The sequence below is a fragment of the Malassezia restricta genome, chromosome IV (genome assembly GCF_003290485.1).
Source record: "Malassezia restricta chromosome IV, complete sequence".
NCBI classification, from domain to species: domain Eukaryota; kingdom Fungi; phylum Basidiomycota; class Malasseziomycetes; order Malasseziales; family Malasseziaceae; genus Malassezia; species Malassezia restricta.
This window is the reverse complement of record NC_040196.1, coordinates 2,641-24,386: the sequence shown is the minus strand read 5'-3', so window position 1 is coordinate 24,386 and position 21,746 is coordinate 2,641. Positions and strand designations below refer to the sequence as shown.

General features: G+C 54.7%; 15 protein-coding genes across 15 annotated transcripts; 6 read left to right on the top strand and 9 right to left on the bottom strand.

Annotated features, from left to right (window-relative positions):
* Window positions 1-64: 64 nt before the first annotated feature.
* MRET_2378 (small nuclear ribonucleoprotein D2) lies at window positions 65-428 on the top strand (the record flags this gene model as incomplete). The annotated part of the gene is made up of 2 exons (XM_027629005.1): window positions 65-328; window positions 357-428. The coding sequence occupies 2 exons, from the start codon at window positions 65-67 to the stop codon at window positions 426-428; spliced, it is 336 nt and encodes a 111-aa protein (XP_027485017.1).
* A 52-nt stretch (window positions 429-480) lies between these two features.
* Window positions 481-3,189, bottom strand: MRET_2377 (multifunctional beta-oxidation protein; the record flags this gene model as incomplete). Its single annotated transcript, XM_027629004.1, has 1 exon — window positions 481-3,189. The coding sequence occupies one exon, from the start codon at window positions 3,187-3,189 to the stop codon at window positions 481-483; it is 2,709 nt and encodes a 902-aa protein (XP_027485105.1).
* Window positions 3,190-3,487: 298 nt separating this feature from the next.
* Window positions 3,488-3,935, top strand: MRET_2376 (NADH-ubiquinone oxidoreductase subunit; the record flags this gene model as incomplete). Its single annotated transcript, XM_027629003.1, has 2 exons — window positions 3,488-3,600; window positions 3,641-3,935. 2 exons carry the CDS (start codon window positions 3,488-3,490, stop codon window positions 3,933-3,935), a joined length of 408 nt encoding a protein of 135 aa, XP_027485106.1.
* Window positions 3,936-3,990: 55 nt separating this feature from the next.
* On the bottom strand, window positions 3,991-4,523 carry MRET_2375 (DUF757 domain protein; the record flags this gene model as incomplete). The annotated part of the gene is made up of 3 exons (XM_027629002.1): window positions 3,991-4,100; window positions 4,129-4,355; window positions 4,381-4,523. 3 exons carry the CDS (start codon window positions 4,521-4,523, stop codon window positions 3,991-3,993), a joined length of 480 nt encoding a protein of 159 aa, XP_027485103.1.
* Window positions 4,524-4,643: 120 nt separating this feature from the next.
* On the top strand, window positions 4,644-6,212 carry MRET_2374 (uncharacterized protein; the record flags this gene model as incomplete). The annotated part of the gene is made up of 1 exon (XM_027629001.1): window positions 4,644-6,212. The coding sequence occupies one exon, from the start codon at window positions 4,644-4,646 to the stop codon at window positions 6,210-6,212; it is 1,569 nt and encodes a 522-aa protein (XP_027485104.1).
* A 78-nt stretch (window positions 6,213-6,290) lies between these two features.
* Window positions 6,291-7,115, top strand: MRET_2373 (uncharacterized protein; the record flags this gene model as incomplete). The annotated part of the gene is made up of 1 exon (XM_027629000.1): window positions 6,291-7,115. The coding sequence occupies one exon, from the start codon at window positions 6,291-6,293 to the stop codon at window positions 7,113-7,115; it is 825 nt and encodes a 274-aa protein (XP_027485235.1).
* A 59-nt stretch (window positions 7,116-7,174) lies between these two features.
* On the top strand, window positions 7,175-7,987 carry MRET_2372 (uncharacterized protein; the record flags this gene model as incomplete). The annotated part of the gene is made up of 1 exon (XM_027628999.1): window positions 7,175-7,987. The coding sequence occupies one exon, from the start codon at window positions 7,175-7,177 to the stop codon at window positions 7,985-7,987; it is 813 nt and encodes a 270-aa protein (XP_027484815.1).
* On the bottom strand, window positions 7,988-9,491 carry MRET_2371 (tRNA modification GTPase; the record flags this gene model as incomplete). Its single annotated transcript, XM_027628998.1, has 2 exons — window positions 7,988-9,368; window positions 9,394-9,491. 2 exons carry the CDS (start codon window positions 9,489-9,491, stop codon window positions 7,988-7,990), a joined length of 1,479 nt encoding a protein of 492 aa, XP_027485101.1.
* A 40-nt stretch (window positions 9,492-9,531) lies between these two features.
* MRET_2370 (uncharacterized protein) lies at window positions 9,532-9,978 on the top strand (the record flags this gene model as incomplete). The annotated part of the gene is made up of 1 exon (XM_027628997.1): window positions 9,532-9,978. The coding sequence occupies one exon, from the start codon at window positions 9,532-9,534 to the stop codon at window positions 9,976-9,978; it is 447 nt and encodes a 148-aa protein (XP_027485102.1).
* A 17-nt stretch (window positions 9,979-9,995) lies between these two features.
* MRET_2369 (uncharacterized protein) lies at window positions 9,996-10,853 on the bottom strand (the record flags this gene model as incomplete). Its single annotated transcript, XM_027628996.1, has 1 exon — window positions 9,996-10,853. One exon carries the CDS (start codon window positions 10,851-10,853, stop codon window positions 9,996-9,998), a length of 858 nt encoding a protein of 285 aa, XP_027485243.1.
* A 66-nt stretch (window positions 10,854-10,919) lies between these two features.
* MRET_2368 (protein phosphatase methylesterase 1) lies at window positions 10,920-12,026 on the bottom strand (the record flags this gene model as incomplete). Its single annotated transcript, XM_027628995.1, has 1 exon — window positions 10,920-12,026. The coding sequence occupies one exon, from the start codon at window positions 12,024-12,026 to the stop codon at window positions 10,920-10,922; it is 1,107 nt and encodes a 368-aa protein (XP_027485144.1).
* An 87-nt stretch (window positions 12,027-12,113) lies between these two features.
* MRET_2367 (uncharacterized protein) lies at window positions 12,114-12,530 on the bottom strand (the record flags this gene model as incomplete). The annotated part of the gene is made up of 1 exon (XM_027628994.1): window positions 12,114-12,530. One exon carries the CDS (start codon window positions 12,528-12,530, stop codon window positions 12,114-12,116), a length of 417 nt encoding a protein of 138 aa, XP_027484977.1.
* A 76-nt stretch (window positions 12,531-12,606) lies between these two features.
* MRET_2366 (aryl-alcohol dehydrogenase) lies at window positions 12,607-13,626 on the bottom strand (the record flags this gene model as incomplete). Its single annotated transcript, XM_027628993.1, has 1 exon — window positions 12,607-13,626. The coding sequence occupies one exon, from the start codon at window positions 13,624-13,626 to the stop codon at window positions 12,607-12,609; it is 1,020 nt and encodes a 339-aa protein (XP_027484976.1).
* Window positions 13,627-13,687: 61 nt separating this feature from the next.
* On the bottom strand, window positions 13,688-15,607 carry MRET_2365 (phospholipase C; the record flags this gene model as incomplete). Its single annotated transcript, XM_027628992.1, has 1 exon — window positions 13,688-15,607. The coding sequence occupies one exon, from the start codon at window positions 15,605-15,607 to the stop codon at window positions 13,688-13,690; it is 1,920 nt and encodes a 639-aa protein (XP_027484980.1).
* Window positions 15,608-16,034: 427 nt separating this feature from the next.
* MRET_2364 (reverse transcriptase) lies at window positions 16,035-18,641 on the bottom strand (the record flags this gene model as incomplete). The annotated part of the gene is made up of 1 exon (XM_027628991.1): window positions 16,035-18,641. One exon carries the CDS (start codon window positions 18,639-18,641, stop codon window positions 16,035-16,037), a length of 2,607 nt encoding a protein of 868 aa, XP_027484979.1.
* Between the last annotated feature and the right edge of the window lie 3,105 nt (window positions 18,642-21,746).

The following is a 21,746-nucleotide window of genomic DNA, read 5'->3' as shown; positions in this document are numbered from 1 at the left end:
TGTCACGTGATCTACTCGTCGAAAAGTTGGCCGCTCGCGGAGGGCCCAGAGTCTCCCTCGCGATATGAGCCAGTACGTCAACGTGCCCAAGTCCGACCTGGACGAGGGCCAGATCCGTGAGCTAGAGCAATACGAGATTGCGCAAGGTCCTCTTTCCGTCTTGCAGCAATCTGTGCGTAATCATTCGCAGGTGCTTATCTCGCTGCGGAATAATAAAAAGTTGCTGGCGCGTGTCAAGGCTTTTGACCGGCACTCGAATATGGTGCTCGAGAATGTCAAGGAAATGTGGACCGAGGTCCCGAAAAGTAAGAACAAAAAGCCCGTGCATGTACGTATAGCCTCCTCTCACCTTTCAGAAAGACCGCTTTATCTCGAAAATGTTCCTGCGCGGCGACTCGGTCGTCCTCGTGCTTCGCAACATTGCCTAGATATCATGCCCCTCTTGTAATGTAGAAACACGCGAATATGCTATTTGTCTATTTAAGCGAGGGTGGCGGCAGCAGCGCCCAGAGCCATCGTACCACGCTCCACCACCTTGGTCACAAAGATGACCTTGTTGCCTTCCTTCCACATGGAGGTCTCGAGCGTCTCACCAGGGAACACATGGCCCGTGAAACGCACCTTGATGTCGGAGAACGCACCAAAGGCACGGAACACGTGCTTGCCAGCGATACCAAACGAGCATAGACCATGCAGGATCGGCTTGTCAAAGCCACCCACAGCAGCGAAGCTCGGGTCAATGTGCAGAGGGTTCAGGTCGCCGCTCAAGCGGTACAGAGCAGCCTGCGACTCGCTAGTCTTCTCTTTCACAACCTTGTCGGCAGGACGCGACGGCGGCTTGTTGGCTGCCGAAGCGTTGCCACGGTCACGGCCTGTCTTCTTGCCGCCAAAGCCACCCGAGCCACGGATGAACGTCGTCATCTGGTTCTCAAACACCGTCTCGCCCGTGGCCTTGTTCACCGTTGTGGTGAGCGTCGTCACAGCAGCAGCCTTGCCCTTGTCAAGCACCTCAATGACACGAGGCTTATTCACCAGGACACCTGACGTGGGGATCGGACCCTTGATGGCCAGGTACTGCTCGCCGTGCAGAAGCATCATCGGCGAGAAGTTGGGCAAGAACGAGTCAAACGAAATGCTGCTGCCCGCCGAGAAAGGCGGAATCACACCGAACGTCGGAAGCGCCTTGAATTCATCTGCCTGCTCAAATACGAGGTCGAGGTCCTTCTCCGTGGCGCCCACACCCAAATTGTACAGGATCACATCACGGTCCTCGTACGCAAACTCGGTCGACTCGTAGTCCGTTTGCTTGGCCTGCTTGATCTCAGGCGTGTCCTCGGGGTCCACAAAGTCTTCGGCGTCGTCATCGGGCTCCTCGTTGCCAAAGTTCGAGATCATGTCGCCAAGCGACTCGCTAGGCGCCGCGGGCCACGAGGCACGCTCAGGGTCAAAGTCGGTGATCTTGGCCCACTTCTTCTGGATCATCTCAGGCGTGACGGGACGCGCCGTCGAGAATGCGCAGCCGCCGGAGCGCTCCCAGCGCACAGCGGCGATCCAGCCACCGGACACCTCAAACAGACTCTTGGTGCATTCACACTCGTTGCTACCGAGGTAAGCGACCAAAGGAGCCACAAAGTCGGGCTTGAAAGCATCGACCATCTCCTGTGGCCAGATCGTAGCCGTCATCGCTGTGCCGGCGTTGGGAGCGATCGTGTTGGCAAGAATGTTGTTCCGCTCACCCTCCACGGCCAGCGTTTGCGTCAGACCAAGGATACCCGACTTGGCGGTCGAGTAGTTCGCTTGACCAAAGTTACCATAGAGTCCCACAGCCGACGTGGTGTTGATGATACGACCGTACTTCTGCTTCGAGAAGATGGGCCAGGCAGCTTTGCACACCTTGTACGTACCACGCAGGTGCACATTCATCACAAGGTTCCAGTCCTTCTCATTCGCACCGGCGAACGACTTGTCACGCAGAATACCGGCATTGTTCACAATGACATGGAGACCACCAAAGGCGTCTACGGCGTCTTGCACACGCTTCTCACCGTCTTCGACGCTGCCGACGCTGGGAGCCGCACGGCCACCGGCGCTCTTAATCTCGTCCACCACAGCCAAAGCTGCCTTCTCGCTCATATCGTTCACGACCACATTAGCGCCGAGACGAGCAAAGAGTTGAGCGTATGCACGACCAAGACCGGCGCCGGCACCCGTCACCAGCACAGTCTGATTCTGGTAGTCAATCTTCTTGTCGCCCTGGGCGTTGGCAGGGGCCTCCTTGGCACGCTCGAGCAGGTCGAGGTAGTTGGCATCCGTGATGCGCTTAGGATACTCGGGGCGTTCGTCAAAGTCGAGGATGGTGTTGAGCTGCTCACGCACAGCCTCAGGTGTGAAGGTCTGGTCCGTGCGGAATACATGGCCGTGCGAGCGCTGGCGGCGGAGCATAGCGTAAAAGCCAGCACCCATTTCAAACACCTCACCGTTCACGTCCTTGTTCTCAGCGGACGTAAGGTATGCTACAATCGGGACCACAAATTCGGGGCGGAGGTTCTCGAGCATCTCTGGCGGCATCACCGTTTCCGTCATCTTGGAAGCAGCGACAGGCGCAATCGAGTTGGCAAGAATGTTGTACTTCTCGCCCTCAATACCAAGCGTTTTGCTGAAAGCTACCAGTGCAAGCTTGGCGGCCGAGTAGTTGGCCTGACCAAAGTTGCCATACAGACCCGCAGCCGACGATGTATTGATGATACGACCGAATTTCTGCTTGCGCATGTGAGGCCAAGCAGCGTGTGCGCAGGCAAACGAGCCGTGGACGTGCACGGCCATCACCTGGTCCCACTCCTTGTCGCTCATAGATTTGAAAGACTTGTCACGAAGAATACCTGCGTTGTTGATGAGAATATCCACACGGCCCCACTTGTCAATGGCCTGTTGAATGATCTTGGCGCCTTGTGTATTCGAGTCATAGTTGGCGATGGCCTCGCCACCAGCCTGGGTGATTTGCTCCACAGCAAGATCGGCGGCCTTCTTGCCATCCGGCGTAGTACCCAGGTCATTTACGAGCACTTTAGCGCCACGCGACGCATAGAAAAGAGCATATGTCTTACCGAGGCCGCCACCGGCACCGGTGACGACGACGACACGATTCTTAAAGGAAATCTGTCCGTTCTCTACAGCAGGAAAATCAGCCATAGTGTCGGTTCGGAGGAAAGCCGTTGGATGCCCAATTCGCACGCCCCCACTTGGATGGTGCAGAGAGGCTTTTTGTTCGCCGGATACTTGCCGGCCTACAGACCAATCACACTCAGGGCAGCATGTGATATGATGCGCTGTCCACATGGCCCCTGCCCCGCACACAAGGCCACGCGACTGGGTCGTCCAGCCTTTGGTCACGTGGTTCAGAATGGGTCAGCGAGGGCTTTGGGCGGCAGAACGTCAAGCGCTACGGGTCTCGTCACCATCCCGGTGGTTTCTAGGGTTTGACGCCGACATGTCGTTAGCACGTACCATCAACCACATCAGAAATGGCGGCTTTGCCAAGTACTGGCGTGACATGCAATATATCGGCGATGCCAAGTGGGGTCGTATGGTAGGCCTTGACAGGTATGTGGATGCTCACGGGAACGAAACTGACGCCGCGCAGCAATGGCAACGCATACTGGGAAAATTATGAGGAGCAGCCCGGTCGTCAGCGCTGGGTTGACTTTAAGCAGCCCGACTACGACAGCACCCAGATCGAACCGATCTGGCACGCTTGGCTCTCGCACACTCGTGCCGAGCCACCCAGCACGGATCCGATGGTGTCCAAGTTTGAAAAGCCCTGGCAGATCCCCGCCTATGAAAACTTTACAGGTACCCGTGGAGCATATCGTCCATACAACACGACGAAGCCCAAGCTGTACGCATGGGAACCCAAGATCGCTGCTCGGCACGGATAAGAACGCTTGCATGATATATAGTCCTGTCTAGAACTGAATGGATGCTACCTCTGTATTACTTGGCGGCGTTCTCACTCTTTTCTTTGCGCGCTTGGTGAAATACCCAGTCGTTCATGCCGCGGCGGCAACGGGCAATCTCAAAGACATAAAATTGGAAACGCGTCACTTTCTGTGAGTATACACGGTCACGTACAAAAGATGGTATTGTCTTGTGTGTATTCATCCGATGCATCTGTACGAATGAGCGTGCCAAAGTTGTAATCAGCCACCGTCTTTTCGTACTTCATGATAAAGTTCCGCCATTTTTCCTTGCCAGCAGGGCTCTTCATTGCGTCCTCGTCAATCTTACGAATGGCATCATCCGACGAGGCCAGTTCCGGGAACGTCTGCTCAAAGTCGGAGTAAATGTCGTTGTCGAGTCTGGCGTCAGAAAAGGTATACATACTTGGTCAGACGAAGAGCCGAGCCACGGACTTTTTGCAAGAGGCTCCAGTACGTCTGAGCATGCTCCACGCAGCGTACGGCGATCTGCTTTTCGATTTCTGGTAGATTTTGGGCTTGGTTCGGGTCGAATGTACTCAACGACATGCTGCTCGTTCGTCCTGCCGACAAAGCGCCACGAGGAGGCACAGAGGCGCAGGCCGTCGCCTTCTTGTGCGCACGTGATTGGACTTCGCGTGCGAAGGACGCGTCCTCCTACGACGCCGGATGTGTGGCATTGCGTTGGGTGTGTGGCACCACGAGGATACGCAGCCACACGATGCATGGGCCTCCGTGATCAGCCAAATACAAAGGCGTGGTCGTGATGCCTATCATTCCGTGGCATGCACGCAGGAGGGTACTCGATGGGAGCTCCACGCCTCTGTTCTGTGCCTGCGTGGCAAAGAACTCACACCGCAGCCCATTACGTCGCAAGATGGGCATTTGCACCTTGCATGGAACGGTCAAATTTTTTCGTCCGAACATGAGGATGATCCTCTTCTCGATATGGAAAGAAATGACGGCGCGATCATCATGACGCGTCTCGAAGAACACGCTGATCAAATCCCTGACGTGCTGGTATCCACACTGTCAGCGGTCGACGGGCCATATGCTTTTGTGCTGGTGGATACGCGGAACGCATGTATATACTATGGACGTGATCCACTGGGCCGCAGGTCGCTTCTACATACCACCACGCAAGGAGCTTGGCACCTGGCATCGGTCTCAGGGGCCGCGTGGAAAGCGCATTGGAAAGAAGTCGACTGTGACGCGCTTTGGCAAGTGACATGGGGACAGGCGCCTGTACGTATTCCACGCCGCACATCCCGATTCGTCTTGCGTGCGCCGTGCGATGACGCTCCCGATCATGCGGCGCTGGTCCCCGATTTGCAGGCTGTCTTATCTGAGAGCGTGCGACAGCGTGTGCAGAAAACGCGGCATGCGCGGATAGGCCTGCTATTCTCGGGGGGCTTGGACTGCACAGTGCTAGCGGCCCTGACAGCTCAGCACCATGCTGGCCCCATTGATTTGATCAATGTGTCGTTTGAGAATCCACGTGCCATTGCAGCAGCATGGGCCGTGGCTGAAGCACCTGTCAAGCATGATACCTTTCCTGCTGATCCGTACGCCGTGCCTGATCGTGTCACCGCCCGTGAGAGTTACGCGCAGCTGGCTCAGTTATACCCCACGCACACATTTCGACTGGTACAAGTGAATGTGCCGTACGCGGAGTACGTGTCGTGCCTCGATACGGTGCAGATGCTCATGTCCCCACAGGCGAGCGTCATGGACTTGTCGATTGCCGCAGCCCTCTTTTTCGCCTCGCGTGGTGAGGGCTATGTCGATGGTGTGCCGTACAAGACGGATGCACGCATCTTGCTCTCTGGCCTCGGAGCGGACGAATTACTCGCAGGCTATGCACGACATCGACAGGCATGGCGCCGCGGCGGCTATGACGCGCTCACAAAGGAATTGCAACTGGATCTCGACCGGATCCCTACGCGCAATTTAGGGCGTGATGACCGCGTGCTGAGTTCTCACAACCGTGAGGTCCGATACCCCTACTTGGCGCGCAAGGTCGTGGCCTACCTTGCCTCTCTCCCCGTCCAAGCCAAAGCGTACTTTGAGCTCGACGAGCTGGGCGATAAGTATCTCCTACGTTGCCTAGCTACGCATCTAGGGCTTACCTATGCCGCTCAGCTTCCCAAGCGCGCGATTCAGTTCGGGACGCGGAGTGCCAAAATGGACGCGGCCGGCGCCCATGCCAAAGGCACCGCGCAGGCCTTTGCTTCGTAGCTGCACGGCGCCTGCTTCACGTGACTCGATGGCAGCCCCACGACCGAGGAGCTGCGCGGCAGTTGCTTTGGAATCGCGATGCTCTTTGCCTGTGTGCGAGCGGGTGCGGTGCGTGCGGTGCCGAGATGCATGCCGCTACGTCCTGTAGCAAGAATGCTGCACACGACGCCGTTGAGGATGGAAAAGTCGCATTCGGCTGTGGCGCAGTATGTGGGTCCGATGAGGATGGCCTACTATCGTCTCAAGCTGTTTTCGCTTTCTTCCCTGAGTGTGGCTGCGCTCTTTGCCCCTGTCTTTTTGCTTTGGCCACATAAGATGGAGCTGGCTGCGCGTGTGGGTATTGTGGCGACGACGCTCGGTGCGAGTTCCGTGAGCACCGCGCTGATTTCGTGGATTGGATCGCCGTACGTGGGGCACATGACCCTGCGGCGCGCAGATCCACATGCCGAGCCACTGCACTACATATCTGACACGATCAAAGATGCAGTGTTGGATGATACGCCCAGTGATCCGACGCGCCACGCAAGCGAGAAGTACTACATGGAGATTGCTACGTTGAGCTGGCACATGCGCTCCTTGAAAACGACTGTATACGCACCATCGCTCCTGCGCGCAGCATCGCGTCCCCTTGCTACGTGGGAGCTTCCGGAGACTCCACCTCCTATCACGATTGATGCGCCCGCCTCAGTAGGTGACCATACCATTTCGAGTCTCGTGGCAGAGACAGTCGATGTCTCGAGTGGCAGAGTCGTGGGCCGCTGGTGGGCTCGGTGGCGCATCACGGGTGTGGATAGCTCGGAGCCTGTGGCGTTCGAAGGCGCCTGTGAGAGTGAAGGCAAGCCGGTGCGCTACTTTTACGTCGACGAGACCCAGCTCGGAGATGCGTGGCGCGTCTTGGACTAGTTCGTAGTCAAGTGGAGGTGAGGAAACGAGGGGGCACCTAGCCATGTGCTACGTGGGCCATGCCACGACAGGAGGAGGGGCCGGAGAGCGCGCGTTATTCGTGGAAAGACCTTGCTACATCGCAAGCGTTTACGGATGCATTGCGTCGTGATGTACATATTCTCGTCGACGCCTTTGCACTGACATGGATATGGCTTGATACCCAACCTCAACCTGATACGCCGTCGTCGTCGTTCCTGCGCTGGGAGTATGGTCCCTTTACGGTATTTGAGCGCGTGTGGATTCGGAATCACTGGCACCATGCGAGTAGTACCCTCGGCACATACAAGGCGATTCGCCGTGATTTTAGTGATATGGTGATACGCGCCTTTCTTGACGAGTTGGCGCCTGTGAGTGCGCCACAAGACACGACGTCGTTGCGCTTGCTACATGCCGTGGGCGCGGCATTTGGTTTGGCTTGCTGGTGGTATGCACAGCCGCCAGGTACGTACGAGGCTTTGCCATTGGACACAGAGGCCTATCGCGCCCTCATCGAGTTGCCTGAGCGCGCGCGAACGGTATTGGACGGCGAGGCCCATGGGCATCGCATTCCCCCCTCGTCGGATATGGCTTACGTGGTGCAGCAGCTCTTGTCTGGTCCATATCATGTGTACGTCGTGCCCCTTACCTCGCCTCGTCTCTGTGCCTCGACGACCCTGCATGCCAAGGCACATGCATGGCCCGAGGCCACGGGCGCCATGGACGCGCTGGGCATCCCGGGCGCTACGTCGCAGGCAGGTGCAAGTGCCAACACAGCCCAGGCCTTAGAGAACTTGTCCCTGGCCCAGACGAACTATGCGGCACGACATGTGGACGTATCGTGGCAAGACTGATTATTTTCCTATGCAAAAGCGGGCAAAAATCTCCCCGAGCACCGTGTCTGAGGTAATGGCGCGCCCCGTGACTTGTGCCAGGGCACTGGCAGCGCGTCGGAGCTCCTCCGCCATCATGACGAGGTCAGGTGCGTCGTCGAGCTCGTCGTATCGCAGCATGGCATCGAGGCTCGCGACTACCTCCAGCAAGAGATGTCGATGCCGCGCCTGCGTTACAAGAGGCACACTCCCCTCGTCTTTCTCGTAAAGACGGGACACCTGCGATGCGAGGTCATGCAGGAGCGTATCGATACCCACATTGTGCCGTACGCTCGTGTGCCAAATGACGCAGGGCACGCCGTCCTCCGCGTCCATGTCAGTGGGCGAGGGGGTATACGTATCCATCTTGTTCACCAGCACCAAGACGGGCTCGTCCATGTGCGCTCCCCAGCGCTCGAGCATGTCCTTTGGAAGGCGCCTGTGGCCCGCCGCCGGCACGCAGCCGCCCAGGTCGTCTGGTGTGCATACCAAGACACGCAGATCCGCCTCTTGTACGTATGTCTGTGTGCGCTCCATGCCCATCTTTTCGATCACGTCATGCGCTTTACGAAGACCGGCCGTATCTGCGAGCGAAACGCGGTAGCCAGCTAATTCCATACTCACTTCGATGATATCGCGCGTCGTACCAGCGTAGGGTGTGACAATGGCTGCATCACGACGGACGAGGCGATTCAGGAGGGACGATTTGCCGGCGTTAGGCCGACCATACAGGGCAATGCGCAGACCATGCATGACGGCGTCCGCATAGGTGCGTTGGTGCGTGGGCGTGTCGAGCTGCAGCTCGCTCGCGAGGTAGGTTCGCATGCGCTGCACCGTGTCGCGCACACGATGCCACAGCTGCGTATCAATTTGGTCCTCGTCGTCAAAATCCAGCATGGCTTCCGTATGTGCGCAGGCATCGAGCAGCTGCATATGTAATTGGTCGTACATACGTGCTTGGTATCCACTGGCCGCTCGTTGCGCGAACCGCCGCTGCTGCGTGGTTTCGGCGTGTAGTAGCGAGTCGAGCGCCTCGCACGCCGTCAAGTCCATGCGTCCATGCTCAAAGGCGCGGCGTGTGAATTCGCCGGGCAGAGCTGGCCGGATATCGCGCGTCTCAAGCACACGCTGCATGTCGCTCAACGCCTCGAGCACATCTCGCACGACAGCAGCACTTCCGTGCAAATGCAGCTCTAACGTCGCTTGCCCCGTGAAGGATCTTCCGTGCGGAAAGAAGGTCACCAGCGCATCGTCCAGCTTTTCACGCGTACGTGGATGCACAATCGCTCGGCGCATCATGCGGAACGGCCGTGCCTCCTTATCCGAAGCGCACATGTGTTCGTACACAGACGGCGCGTGGGCACTGGCTGTCAGTCATGCTCACGTACCCAGACACGCGCACAATCGCTACACCACACGGCGGCCGCCCACTCGCCAACGCATAAATGGTGGGCGCGGCCGTCGTCAGGCGTCGTACGCAGCGCATGGTCAAGAACGTGGAGGTCGTCGACGTGTTTCCCTCGCGCATGTCGGTGGGGGATGGCTTGGCGCGCCTAGAAGAGGTGCTCAGAGAGGTGCCTATGGCGGAAGAGCTGCAGTCGATGCAGCGCACTCTGCTTCCTATCAAACGGTCCCTGGATGCGGGAAAGAGGGTCTCGCGTGGCCTGCCCTTGTGGGTGGCGATCAAAGTGATCAAAGCCTCCTGGCACGCAGATGGATCATGGCCGTTGATCGGGTATGACGAGGCAGCGCGACACCATATTTGTGATCCTGAGCTATGCATTGTTCCTTCCATGCACGTATCGCAGCACAAGCATGCAGACATTATACCCAATGAAGCGTACGAACTCGGCAAGCGGCAACGCAAGAATTTGCCATGCACGCAAGCGCCGCCTGCGCCGTACATGGTAGAGCCGGATGCCGACACGATTGCTCGAGCCTATGCCGCACGCCACGCCGCTTCTCCCTTTTGACTATATACCCACATGCACTACTTGGCGCCTGGCGTCAGCGGTCGTAGAAGGCCACTGCGCTTGTCCTGCTTAGCGCGCGCCGCGACCTTGTGTGACGCACCGACGACTAGGTCGCGGATGATGCCATGAAACATTTCGCTATCCGACGTAAATGCCTCGCGCATCACCAGGTGGTATTGCAGTGCGTCACCCATGCGTTTCGAAAGAGATTCCGCCTCCCGCACCAATTCACGGAGCTCGGGTAGCGTAAGCAGTTTGATGTCATCTTCTGACATGTGAAGAATCGTTTCAATACGACCAGTGGGAAGCGATGGCTCTTGTAGACCCATTTCCCGGCGCCGCCGATCACCCAGACTCTCATGGGCAGCGTCCTGGGCGTGGTCGGACGGGCTGTTCACATGCAGCTCGAGCGGCGGCAGCACCTCTTTTGTGGGGCCCTGCATTTCATCTAGATTGATGGGCACGCCCAACGATATGAGATACTGGCGCCGTGTGTGAGATCGACGCCAGTCGAGTGTCGCATTGGTCACGTCATGCGTACTGAGCTCACGGAACATGGCTCGACTGCGCTCCGACACAAGAATTTGGGACAGTCCTTCCACCTGACGCATACTTTCTTCCACCACATTGCCTTGTACACCCTCTACATGCGTAAAGTCGTACGGAAGCACGTCGCGAATCGCGTCACGCATGTGGGGATCCTGAGCATCCGTACTTAGTGGTAGGGAAGGCATCTCTACAGGCGCTGGTGCGCTCGTCTCTGCCGGCACATCACCCTCTTCAAAGTCGCCAAAGTCGTCGTCCCCTCCATCTTCCGGCGCAGGCTCGGTGGTCCATGCTGACGGCGCATCCTCCTCAGCCTCCGTCGACGACATGAGCCAACCCTCCACGGCCCAACGAGGGCCAAGCGGCGTCTGAATGAAGGTGTGTATTCGATATCGCTAGGTCGTACCTACAGGACGGAGCCCGGGTGGGAGTCGGTCGTTTCGCCGCCAGAACTGGACGAGCGTACGCGCCGTCGCATACGGCGCGTCCTCCTGGACACAGTGGCCTGCGTGAGGACTGATGGACAGTTGGTATTTGCCCTGCATTTGGCCAATCATCAGAGTCTGATCGAGTCGATCCGTCTCAGCCAGCACAAGGAGTCGGGCGGCGCGGCACGTCAAAAACTTGGACGACAGCCCTTGGAACCATCCTGTCCAGTACGGTTCCGTAGCAATCAAGTCAGCGTTCCAGCGCCAAGGCAGCATAGCATGTCTCCGGGACTGGTGCACGAGCGATGGCACACTTCGGCGCGCACTCTCCGCATTGCGAATCGTGCGTGTTTTTACATGCCACTGAATGGCCGATGCCACACTAACGAATCCCTCCGGCCTTTGACGAACGATGCGACTCATGCTCGGCAGAAGCTCGAGCGAAGTTTCTTCCACGATATCAATCATAACTACGCCCGTGACGCGAATGTCGTTTTGGCGCTCTAAAGCGTGAGCCGTTTCGACCGCCACCGCACCACCCATGGAATGACCCAACAGAATGATGGAGGGACGCGCGTCCGAAGCTGGAAAAAGCGTCTGCAGCACAGCGATCATGTCAGACGTCAGAGATGCGAGGGACATGTCCTTCACGATGTGGGATGGGAATGTCGACCTTCCATGCCCACGGCAGTCGTACGCTAAGATGCCAAGTTCACCCTGGCTCAAGGCCGATACGTCGCGGGCCATGAGTGCATACGACAGGGCACCAAAGCCAGCGCCATGATGGCACACCACGACCGTATTCGACTCACCTCGGGGGGGCGTATAGTACGCACGTATTGTCGCATGTGTGTTAGGTGCACATAGAATGTCGATCTCCAACGCTGTGGCGAAGCAGTCGTCAGAGGAGAGGGGCGTAAACGAGGCAGGAGCACGGGCCGGCGACGTAGACCCTGCGCCAAACGACGGGAGGTCACCGAGCTCATCATGCTCGTCTTCATACTCCTTGTCCTCGTGATGTAATGGGGGCGGATGTCGTTGTTTGAACAACGCGACACGCAAATCTCGAGACATGTGGCATGGTGAGAAGGAAGCCGGAGATATGCGTCACCACTCCAACACATCGAAAAAAAATCATGGCGCGAGAACGTCTATACGAATCTATAGAGACGCAGTCATAATGGCCAGTATCACAGAGGTCGTCATAAGCAGGGAGGAGAGGCGTGGAGAGACGGCGCCATTGTCTCTGGAAGAAGTAGAGCTGCGGCCGCCGCCAGAGGGGTTCTGGCTCGAGGCACCAGGGGCACTTTCGCCATACGTATGAAGGGTGCCCATAGCGCCATTGTATGATTGATTCGGGTTGGTCGGCTTAGCCGTAGGAGATTGGCAGGAGACGCCCTTGCAGACGCCAGACTGAACTGCAGCACCACCGCGAGACACGCCCGACGCAGCCGTCGAGGCAGCGCCACCGATCGCCGATGTGGCATCGCCAAATACAGAGGCGGCACCGCTTGCGACATCAACTGCACATACGGTGTGCACCAGCAAAAGCACAAGCAAGGCGGCGAAGTACTTCATCGTGTTAGGTGGTCAACGAGTTCATGTAACATTCTACAACACAGCCCGGCGGCACATGACCGAGCGCTGGGGCCTCTTAGTACCCACACACAGATTTCGGGACATAAGGCGCCTCGAGATATTGCGTCTCTTCCTCGGACAGCTTGACTTGCAGGGCGTCAATAGCTTCATTGATACGCTCCTTCTTGCTCAGTCCGAGAATGGGGCACACACCTTTAGACAAAGTCCAAGCGATAGCCACTTGTGCCATAGACACGCCTTTCTTCGAAGCAAGCTCTTGAACACGATCGACAATGGCCTTGTCAGCCTCGGTTTCTCGCGAACGAAGAAGCCTGTGTAGGAAACCATCTGTGTGCTCGCGCTTCGTGGATCTCTCGGTCCATGGACGTGCAAGAATGCCCCGAGCAATGGGAGACCACGGCACGAGTCCCACACCCGTATCATGGCAGTAGGGGATCATCTCGCGTTCTTCCTCACGATACAAGAGGTTGTAAAAGTTCTGCATCGAAATAAACTTGTGCCATCCGTGCTTCTCGGCCAGATTTTGGAGCTGCTGGAACTCCCAGGCTGCCATCGAACTCGCGCCAATGTAGCGCACCCAGCCACGTTCAATCACATCGTTGAGGGCACGCATAATCTCCTCTTTGGGCGTATCACGATCCAAGCGATGAATCTGAAGAACATCAATATACGTTCCCAAACGCCGGACACTAGCTTCAACGGCATCAAAGATGTGTTTGCGCGAGAGTCCTACACGATTCACCATAGCGCCATCATTGGATGTCATCGCAAGAATGGGCGGCATACTACCATCGTCTGCCACGCCAAAGAAGCACTTGGACATGATGACAACGCGCTCACGGGGAATGTTGTACAGCTTTAGGGCCTTGCCGACAAGTTCTTCCGACTTGCCCATGCTGTACACATCGGCCGTATCCCACGTATTGATCCCCATCTGGTACGCATGGTGTAGCAGCGGCAGAGATTCTTCTTCATTCAGCACCCATTCGAACCAGTCCGGCGTGCCATATGACATGCATCCTAGAATCACACGCGAGACCTTCAGGCCCGATTCGCCCAGCCGAACATATTCCATGGTGGTGGCGGCAAATAACTAACCTCACTTATTACAATCGGTCAACTAAAAAAATCATTATCTAAAACGTCACACTGTAAATGCTAAAGGTCGTGGGGTTCGAGTCAACCCACTCAACCTTGCCGTCCTGGTTTTGCGTCAAGTACTTCTTATCGTAGGACAGGACGTGACCCAAACCATTGCCCTTGTCCGTGAAGTGCACCTCGACGGCATCATCCTCCTTAGACGAGAAGGTCAGGTCCTTCGTGAGGAACTTCTTCTTGTCGGCCTGCGTCGAGATGCGGAAGCCACGGCCATCCTTGGGCTCCTTGCCCTGCCAGTGAAGCACAAACATTTGCTTCTTGTCGTCCTTCTTCGAGCTAGCCTTACCAGACTGCAGCTTGCCGTCCTTGACGGTGAGAGCCATGTTGTAGGTCTCAAACACGAGGTGACGACCCTCGGTAAGTGCGCCACGAACACGCTTGTAACCCTTCTCAACTTCGAAGCCCTTCTTCAGCTCCGTCTGGTTACCGTAAGGCACAGGAGGCTGGTTGTCGTTGTTGTAACGGGCCTGGCAGATAGGCACGCCATTCCACTTCCAAGTGACAGGGTCCTTGGAAGCCTTAGAAACGTGGGGCAGACGCGGCACGCTCATATCACGCTTCGAGAAGTCGAAGACAGACATGAGGTCACTCATATGCTTGCGGCGCCATGGGTTCAGCTCCTTACTCGTCCAGTTCTTGCCGTGCGCGGCCGACCACTTCTCAAGGAACAGGATACAGCTGTCGTGCGAGGCAATCTCAGTGAATACACCACCCTTACGAGTCCACGGCGACACGACGTAGAAAGGCACACGGTAGCCTGGACCAACGGGCTGCTGACCAAGCTTGTGGTCGAAGGGGTCTTCCATCCACTCACCATCGGTACCCTTGGGCGAGAGTGGGGACATGACGTGGTCAGCGAAACCACCCGTCTCATCGTAGTTCATAATCAAGACTGTGCGGTTCCAGTACTGGCTCTTCATCAGCGAGTTGATAACGTGGCTCTGGATCCAAGCTCCATCGTCCGGCGTGTTAGGGGGATGCTCCGACAGCTCAATAGGCGTAACGATGTACGATACCTGGGGGAGACTGCCGTTTTTGAGGTCGAACATGAACTTGTTCAGACCAGGGCGGTAGATACCCTTCTTGGCCAGAGGACCTTGCTTGATAATGTCGTGCTCGTACTGCTCGAACTGTTCAAGCATGTTATGATAGCCATTGTCGGTATCCTCGTACACGAGCCAAGAAATGTTCTGCTCCTCCAGGTACTCAGGGATCGTCTTCCACTTCAACGGAAGGCAAGCAACGGGGTTTCCGCGCGAGTCCTTCTCACAGCCAGCGGCACGGTGGTCATCCACCACAGGACCACCCTGCTTGGTGGGTTCACCACCGGGAGTCGAGCCAGGCGAGTTGATCGTACCAGACAGCCAAACAGCACGGTTGGTGTCCGAGGCAGAGGTGACACTCTCATGGTAAGAGTCACCCACGATGAACTCTTCAGCCAAGGCAAAGTGCACAGGAAGCTCCTTGCGCTTATAGTAACCAAGCGAGTATGGGGTGTTGTGCAGCGCCCAACCATCGTTCTTGCCATTGTTCCAGGCAGCGTGGTTTTCTTCCCAGCCATTCGAGCCACCCACCATGCACTGAGTAGAGTTCGAGTAGTGGCCACCAGCCTGGCCGACGTAGAAGTACATCAGCTCCTTCACGTCCTTAGGCGGGGCAGGCTTGATGGACGAGTCCACCGGCTGCGTGAAGATTGACTTGTTGTTCGGGTGCATCTGCACGTTCGGGTCCTGGAAACCACGGACACCAGCCATCGTACCGAAGTAGTGGTCGAAGGCACGGTTTTCTTGCATAAAGAACACGACGTGCTCGATGTCCTTCAGCGAGTCCGCAGCCTTAACGCCAGCCAGAGCGACGGCGACGGACACCGCGCCGAAAAGGCTCTTGAAACCAACCATCGCAAAGAAGACGAGAGCGCAAAGGCAGACGGGGAAGTCGTTACGTTTTGACCGTGTTGTTATACACACTAAATCACAATATTTAGCTCCTCCGCCACAATCACAAATGTATGGCTTACTCAATTGCCGAATTCGTAATCTATGATTGGTGCAGGCGTTCAATTTCCTCCTTCTTCGTGCATTAGGCTAAGAAACGTGACAAATCGATTGGCCATGAATTCATTGTGAAAGTGCGCAGCAGACCTTGGGCGTTGCCTCGCACGTGCACGTGTGCACGTGTGCACGTTGCAGGGTCCCAGATCTCGTGCGTTGTCAGCTACTAGGCTTGGCAAACTATGGTAATGAAAGACAATTAAACACAAGCCTTTCTGACAGCGCTCACTCTCATTTATGAAAGAATGTAGAAATGTAGAAAGCACGAATCGACTCAGTTTTGCCAACGCATGCGTTCTTTTAGAAGTAGATTCACCAAACCAATGGGCAGATACTCCTTATCGCCAATGTTAAGGTCACCAAATCGATCAAAAGCGTCCGAGCCAAACATTTCCAGAGCCCATGTCTCGAGGTTAGGCGGAGGAGCGCCAAAATGGATGCTACTATACCTTTTCAATAAGGTCTGTGCATTGAGAGACAATCGGGGTGGACTTTCTTCAAACTCGTCCGTCATAGTCTTGTAGAGCCGAGCTAGATGTCTGCCTCGTGCCTCGAACGCCTTTGCGTATTCGTCGTATGACATAAAGGGCTCGTCGGGATCCAGGTCTTGAGGTCCCAAGCCTGCCTCGAACTTTTCTTTGGCTTTGTCGTAACTCTTTCTTTCCAGCTCAATAGTGCCTTCGACGCGCTCATCGATATTGGGCCATAATAACGAAATCCTACCCAGAAACTTGGCAAATGGATTGTGCACATTGAGTCCGCCCATAGTAGTGGGGAAATAGAAAAATTCACTGGGCAGCTCAACAGAAGAGGCACGCAAGTATGGTTCGTTCTTGATGCGATCAGAGAGGTAGGGTACAATATCATGGTGTTTTCCATTCGATAGATCAGAAAATACAGACTTTTGAACAATAGAAAGGTACTCCATGGCTAAACGGGCATGTTTCTGCCCTAGTGACCAGCCGATATGGCCCAGGTTATTGGCAAAGAATTTGATGTATGTGTTGTAAGCATGGACAAAGGCAAAAATAGTCTGACAAGATTGGAGTTGGAACTTCATTTCGTCAATATTCTTTTTGAAAATCTCTTGGTCGACCATCCATTCTCCTGAGGAAAGATGCAGAAAGCCCCATCGGACAATCCCAGCAGGTAGCTTTGCCGAAGGTGGACAAACAAATCCTGGCCGAGTGCATGTGATAGAGGCACTTTTTTCGTCATTCAGAGTCAGTCCCATAACATTCACGAACTTGCATAGAGTCTCCCATGCAACAATGCAGCTCTTCTGTCGACCAAAAAAGTGTATGTCATCATGGAAGCGATACAAGTTCAAACCGTGGGTTGCTTGGTTAATGGCAAAGTCGAGAACGAATAGAAGAATTTCGCCAAAGGTTGTGCTAAGTGCGTGACTCATTGGAATGCCTCGCACTCGTTTCCTTCGTTTCGTGTCGTTAGTGTCGTCAGCAAAAACGATTTCGGGTTTGAGGAAACGCTCAAAGAATCGCAACCATTTTTCTGGAAAGTGGAAAAATTTAAGCACGGCCCACAGGGTATCATGAGGAATAGACGGTCCAAACCATTTGAAGTCTGTTTGGAAATATGTACATTCGCCATGCAGGTGTTTTTGAATGAGCAGCTCTGTTGATATTAGACGGAGTGTTAGATGTTTGATGAAGCCAGTGGAGTTCGGTTTCTTTTTATGATCTAGACCTTCGTCATCGTCGTCTTCATCGCCGTCGTCATCACCGTTGTCGTCGTCGCTAATGTCGTTGTCGTAGGAAGCATACGTGCTCGAATCAGGCAATTGAGCCAAGAAATAAAATTGGTTATACATGAGATGACGAAGCTTTTGGATATTCTCGTTTTTCTCTTCCTCAACTGTCGAAGTCCCTAAGAAGCGCTTTCGGCGACGAATATCTTTTTTTGTCAAATGTATGTCAGTCGATGAGTTCCAGGCATCTGAATTTACAATAATCTGAAAACAATACCGGATCTCCTTGGCCCAAGCCATACCGATAAGCTGTATAAGAATAGCTTCGATGATTTCCACGTCCATATAGAAACGATATTTACCGTTAATATGGCGGCGTATATGTAAAGCAAGAGGCTGATTTTCCCAATCCCAATCTTCAATCCTTTCCAATTCAGACCGAATGACATCCGCCAACTCGTCGAGAATAATATTATTCTCTCTAAGGGATTCCAAACTTTTGCGCTTGTCGGCAGAAAAAAGATCTTCGGTTAAAATGCAGTTGACCGCCTCTTTAATGGAATGGCGGTGCACCTGTAAGATATTGTTTGTCGCGTATGAGCTGATTCTCTCTCGGACCAGATCTAAAGGCTCCTTGTCAAGAGCATTTTTTGACATGATGGGACTAAACAGATCCAACAAATAATGGGTAATTTGTTGTTCATTAACAGTCGCTTCATTGAACGCATAGTGCTCCCATACTTCTTTCTGTTCAAAAAGTTCTTGTCTTTGCGGCTCTTCGCTCTTTTGAGAGTCAGACGCACCAGATTTGAATGAGTGCTGGATCCATTCCAGAACAATTTTGCAAAATATCTCAGAGAGCCCATATCGGTTGTCCTGGACCTGTAGTTTTTTCGATAAAAGAGCTCCCCATTCCTTGATTTTTTCTTTCGATATACTCTGATCCCATGCAGCTTGATTCAAGAATGCTTTTAACGCATTGACCTCATTCTCATCCGTAAACTTGTACCCCCACTCCAGCATCTGATGCAGCAAGCTTAATACTTTGCCCGCTTCCCTGGAATCTGCCACAGCCTTGTCATTTACAGTTTTTCTAAACTCATCTAGCTCCCTTTGTCGTAGACGCAGCTGTCTAAGCTTGATATTGGTTGTATGCCTTAATGTGGCAAACATGAGGGGTAATGGATATGACATTCCCGCTTAGGATCGCACCGAAATCACGTGGCTCGAGTAATGCAAGCGCGACTCATGTCACGGACCTGTCCAAAAGGGCCATTACTCTTGCATGAATTGGCCATGAGTCATGGGGGACCGGCTTTGTTCATTTGATAAAGAGCTTTACGAACGATTGTGCTACTCGGCGGGATGTATGTATTTAGTGCATAGAAAACCACCTTCAAGGATCAAATGACACGCCATACTCTGGCATGCATGCACAGGTCAAGCAAAGAAAGCACATATATGCTGTTAAATTGTTTAGCCCAAGAATGTTGACGCGCTTGCTCAAATTGATACGATCTGAGCGACCATATAGACGAAGACAGGCATCTCAACCTAGGCATTTTAGCACACAAGATCTTACCTGATTATTTGATCTGATCAACAAAATTAAATTCAAGGTCAGATATCATATGCTAAGTAATTAAATCTAGCTTGGAAATAAAACTTTATGGTGCGAATAAAGGACATACACGATTCTGACGATGCCAAACGACTGTGGTTAATTGATAGTTATATCCTTCACATGTGCTGCCAAGACATCGTCCAATTTATTGGTCTAGATTCCTTGCAGGATTCATTAGTTCGACGCCGACGACTTCGAGGATGACTTGGACGATTTAGACGACGACTCGGACGACCTTGAAGACGACTTAGACGACGACTTGGACGACTTAGATGATGACTCCGACGACTTAGACGACTTCGACGATGACTCAGACGACCTCGAAGACGACTTAGACGACGACTTGGATGACGACTTGGATGACGACTTAGACGACGACTTAGACGAGGACTTGGACGACTTAGACGATGACTCAGACGACTTAGACGACGACTTAGACGACCTCGACGACGACTTAGATGACCTAGTCGGGAGCTGCGACGACGTCTTAGATGACGACTCGGACGACTTGGACGACCTCGAGGACGACTTCACTGATTTAGACGACGATTTCGATGACTTCGAAGATGACTTAGACGACTTAGACGACTTCGACGACTTCGACGACACCGACTCTGGAGATGCCGACGACTTAGAAGACTTCTTCGACGACTTCGAAGACTTCGACGACTTAGACGACTTCGACTCGGGCGATGCCGACGACTTAGACGACTTCTTCGACGACTTCTTCGACACCTTTGAAGACTTCGACGACTTCGACGACTTCGACGACTTCGACTCGGGTGATGCCGACGACTTAGACGACTTCTTCGACGACTTCTTCGATACCTTTGAAGACTTCGACGACTTCGACGACTTCGACTCGGGCGATGCCGACGACTTAGACGACTTCTTCGACGACTTCTTCGACACCTTCGACGACTTCGACGACTTCGACTCGGGCGATGCCGACGACTTAGACGACTTCTTCGACGACTTCTTCGACACCTTTGAAGACTTCGACGACTTAGACGACTTCGACTCGGGCGATGCCGACGACTTAGACGACTTCTTCGACGACTTCTTCGACACCTTTGAAGACTTCGACGACTTCGACGACTTCGACGACTTCGACTCGGGTGATGCCGACGACTTAGACGACTTCTTCGACGACTTCTTCGATACCTTTGAAGACTTCGACGACTTCGACGACTTCGACTCGGGCGATGCCGACGACTTAGACGACTTCTTCGACGACTTCTTCGACACCTTCGACGACTTCGACGACTTCGACTCGGGCGATGCCGACGACTTAGACGACTTCTTCGACGACTTCTTCGACACCTTTGAAGACTTCGACGACTTAGACGACTTCGACTCGGGCGATGCCGACGACTTAGACGACCTCTTCGACGACTTCGAAGACTTAGACGACTTCACTGCCGACTCAGAAGACCTGCTCTTTTTTGACGATTTGGAGTTCGACGACAATTGCTTTCCTCCTTGAGTGCTGTTAGAGTTGCTCTTCGTGCGACTGTTTCTCGACACCGATCCAGACTCCCTTGGTGCCTTAGATGATTGCTTGCGTTGACTGGCGCTTCGGCTTCTGCCTCCATTAGAACTTCGTGGCGCGGAGTTCGAGACACTCGACACGGGGGTTGACTCTCCGTTCGAACCGGTCGTTATAGGAATTGGCTCGCCATTCGAGCCGCTCGTCACAGGCGTAGCCTTGCCGTTCGAGCCTGTCGTGATAGGTGTAGCCTTACCGTTGGAACCCGTCGTGATAGGCGTAGACTTGCCATTCGAGCCCGTCGTGACAGGAGTAGGCTCACCGTTCGAGCCGCTCGTCACAGGCGTCGGCTCACCGTTCGAGCCCGTCGTCACAGGGGTTGGCTCGCCATTCGAGCCACTCGTCACAGGCGTAGCCTTGCCGTTCGAGCCTGTCGTGATAGGAGTGGGCTCACCGTTCGAGCCCGTCGTGAAAGGCGTAGACTTGCCGTTCGAGCCAGTCGTTACAGGGGTAGGCTCGCCATTCGGGCCACTCGTCACGGGGATAGCCTTGCCGTTCGAGCCTGTCGTGATAGGAGTGGGCTCACCATTCGAGCCCGTCGTGAAAGGCGTAGACTTGCCGTTCGAGCCAGTCGTTACAGGGGTAGGCTCGCCATTCGGGCCACTCGTCACGGGGATAGCCTTGCCGTTCGAGCCTGTCGTGATAGGAGTGGGCTCACCATTCGAGCCCGTCGTGAAAGGCGTAGACTTGCCGTTCGAGCCAGTCGTTACAGGGGTAGGCTCGCCATTCGGGCCACTCGTCACGGGGATAGCCTTGCCGTTCGAGCCTGTCGTGATAGGAGTGGGCTCACCATTCGAGCCCGTCGTGAAAGGCGTAGACTTGCCGTTCGAGCCAGTCGTTACAGGGGTAGGCTCGCCATTCGGGCCACTCGTCACGGGGATAGCCTTGCCGTTCGAGCCTGTCGTGATAGGAGTGGGCTCACCATTCGAGCCCGTCGTGAAAGGCGTAGACTTGCCGTTCGAGCCAGTCGTTACAGGGGTAGGCTCGCCATTCGGGCCACTCGTCACGGGGATAGCCTTGCCGTTCGAGCCTGTCGTGATAGGAGTGGGCTCACCATTCGAGCCCGTCGTGAAAGGCGTAGACTTGCCGTTCGAGCCCGTCGTTA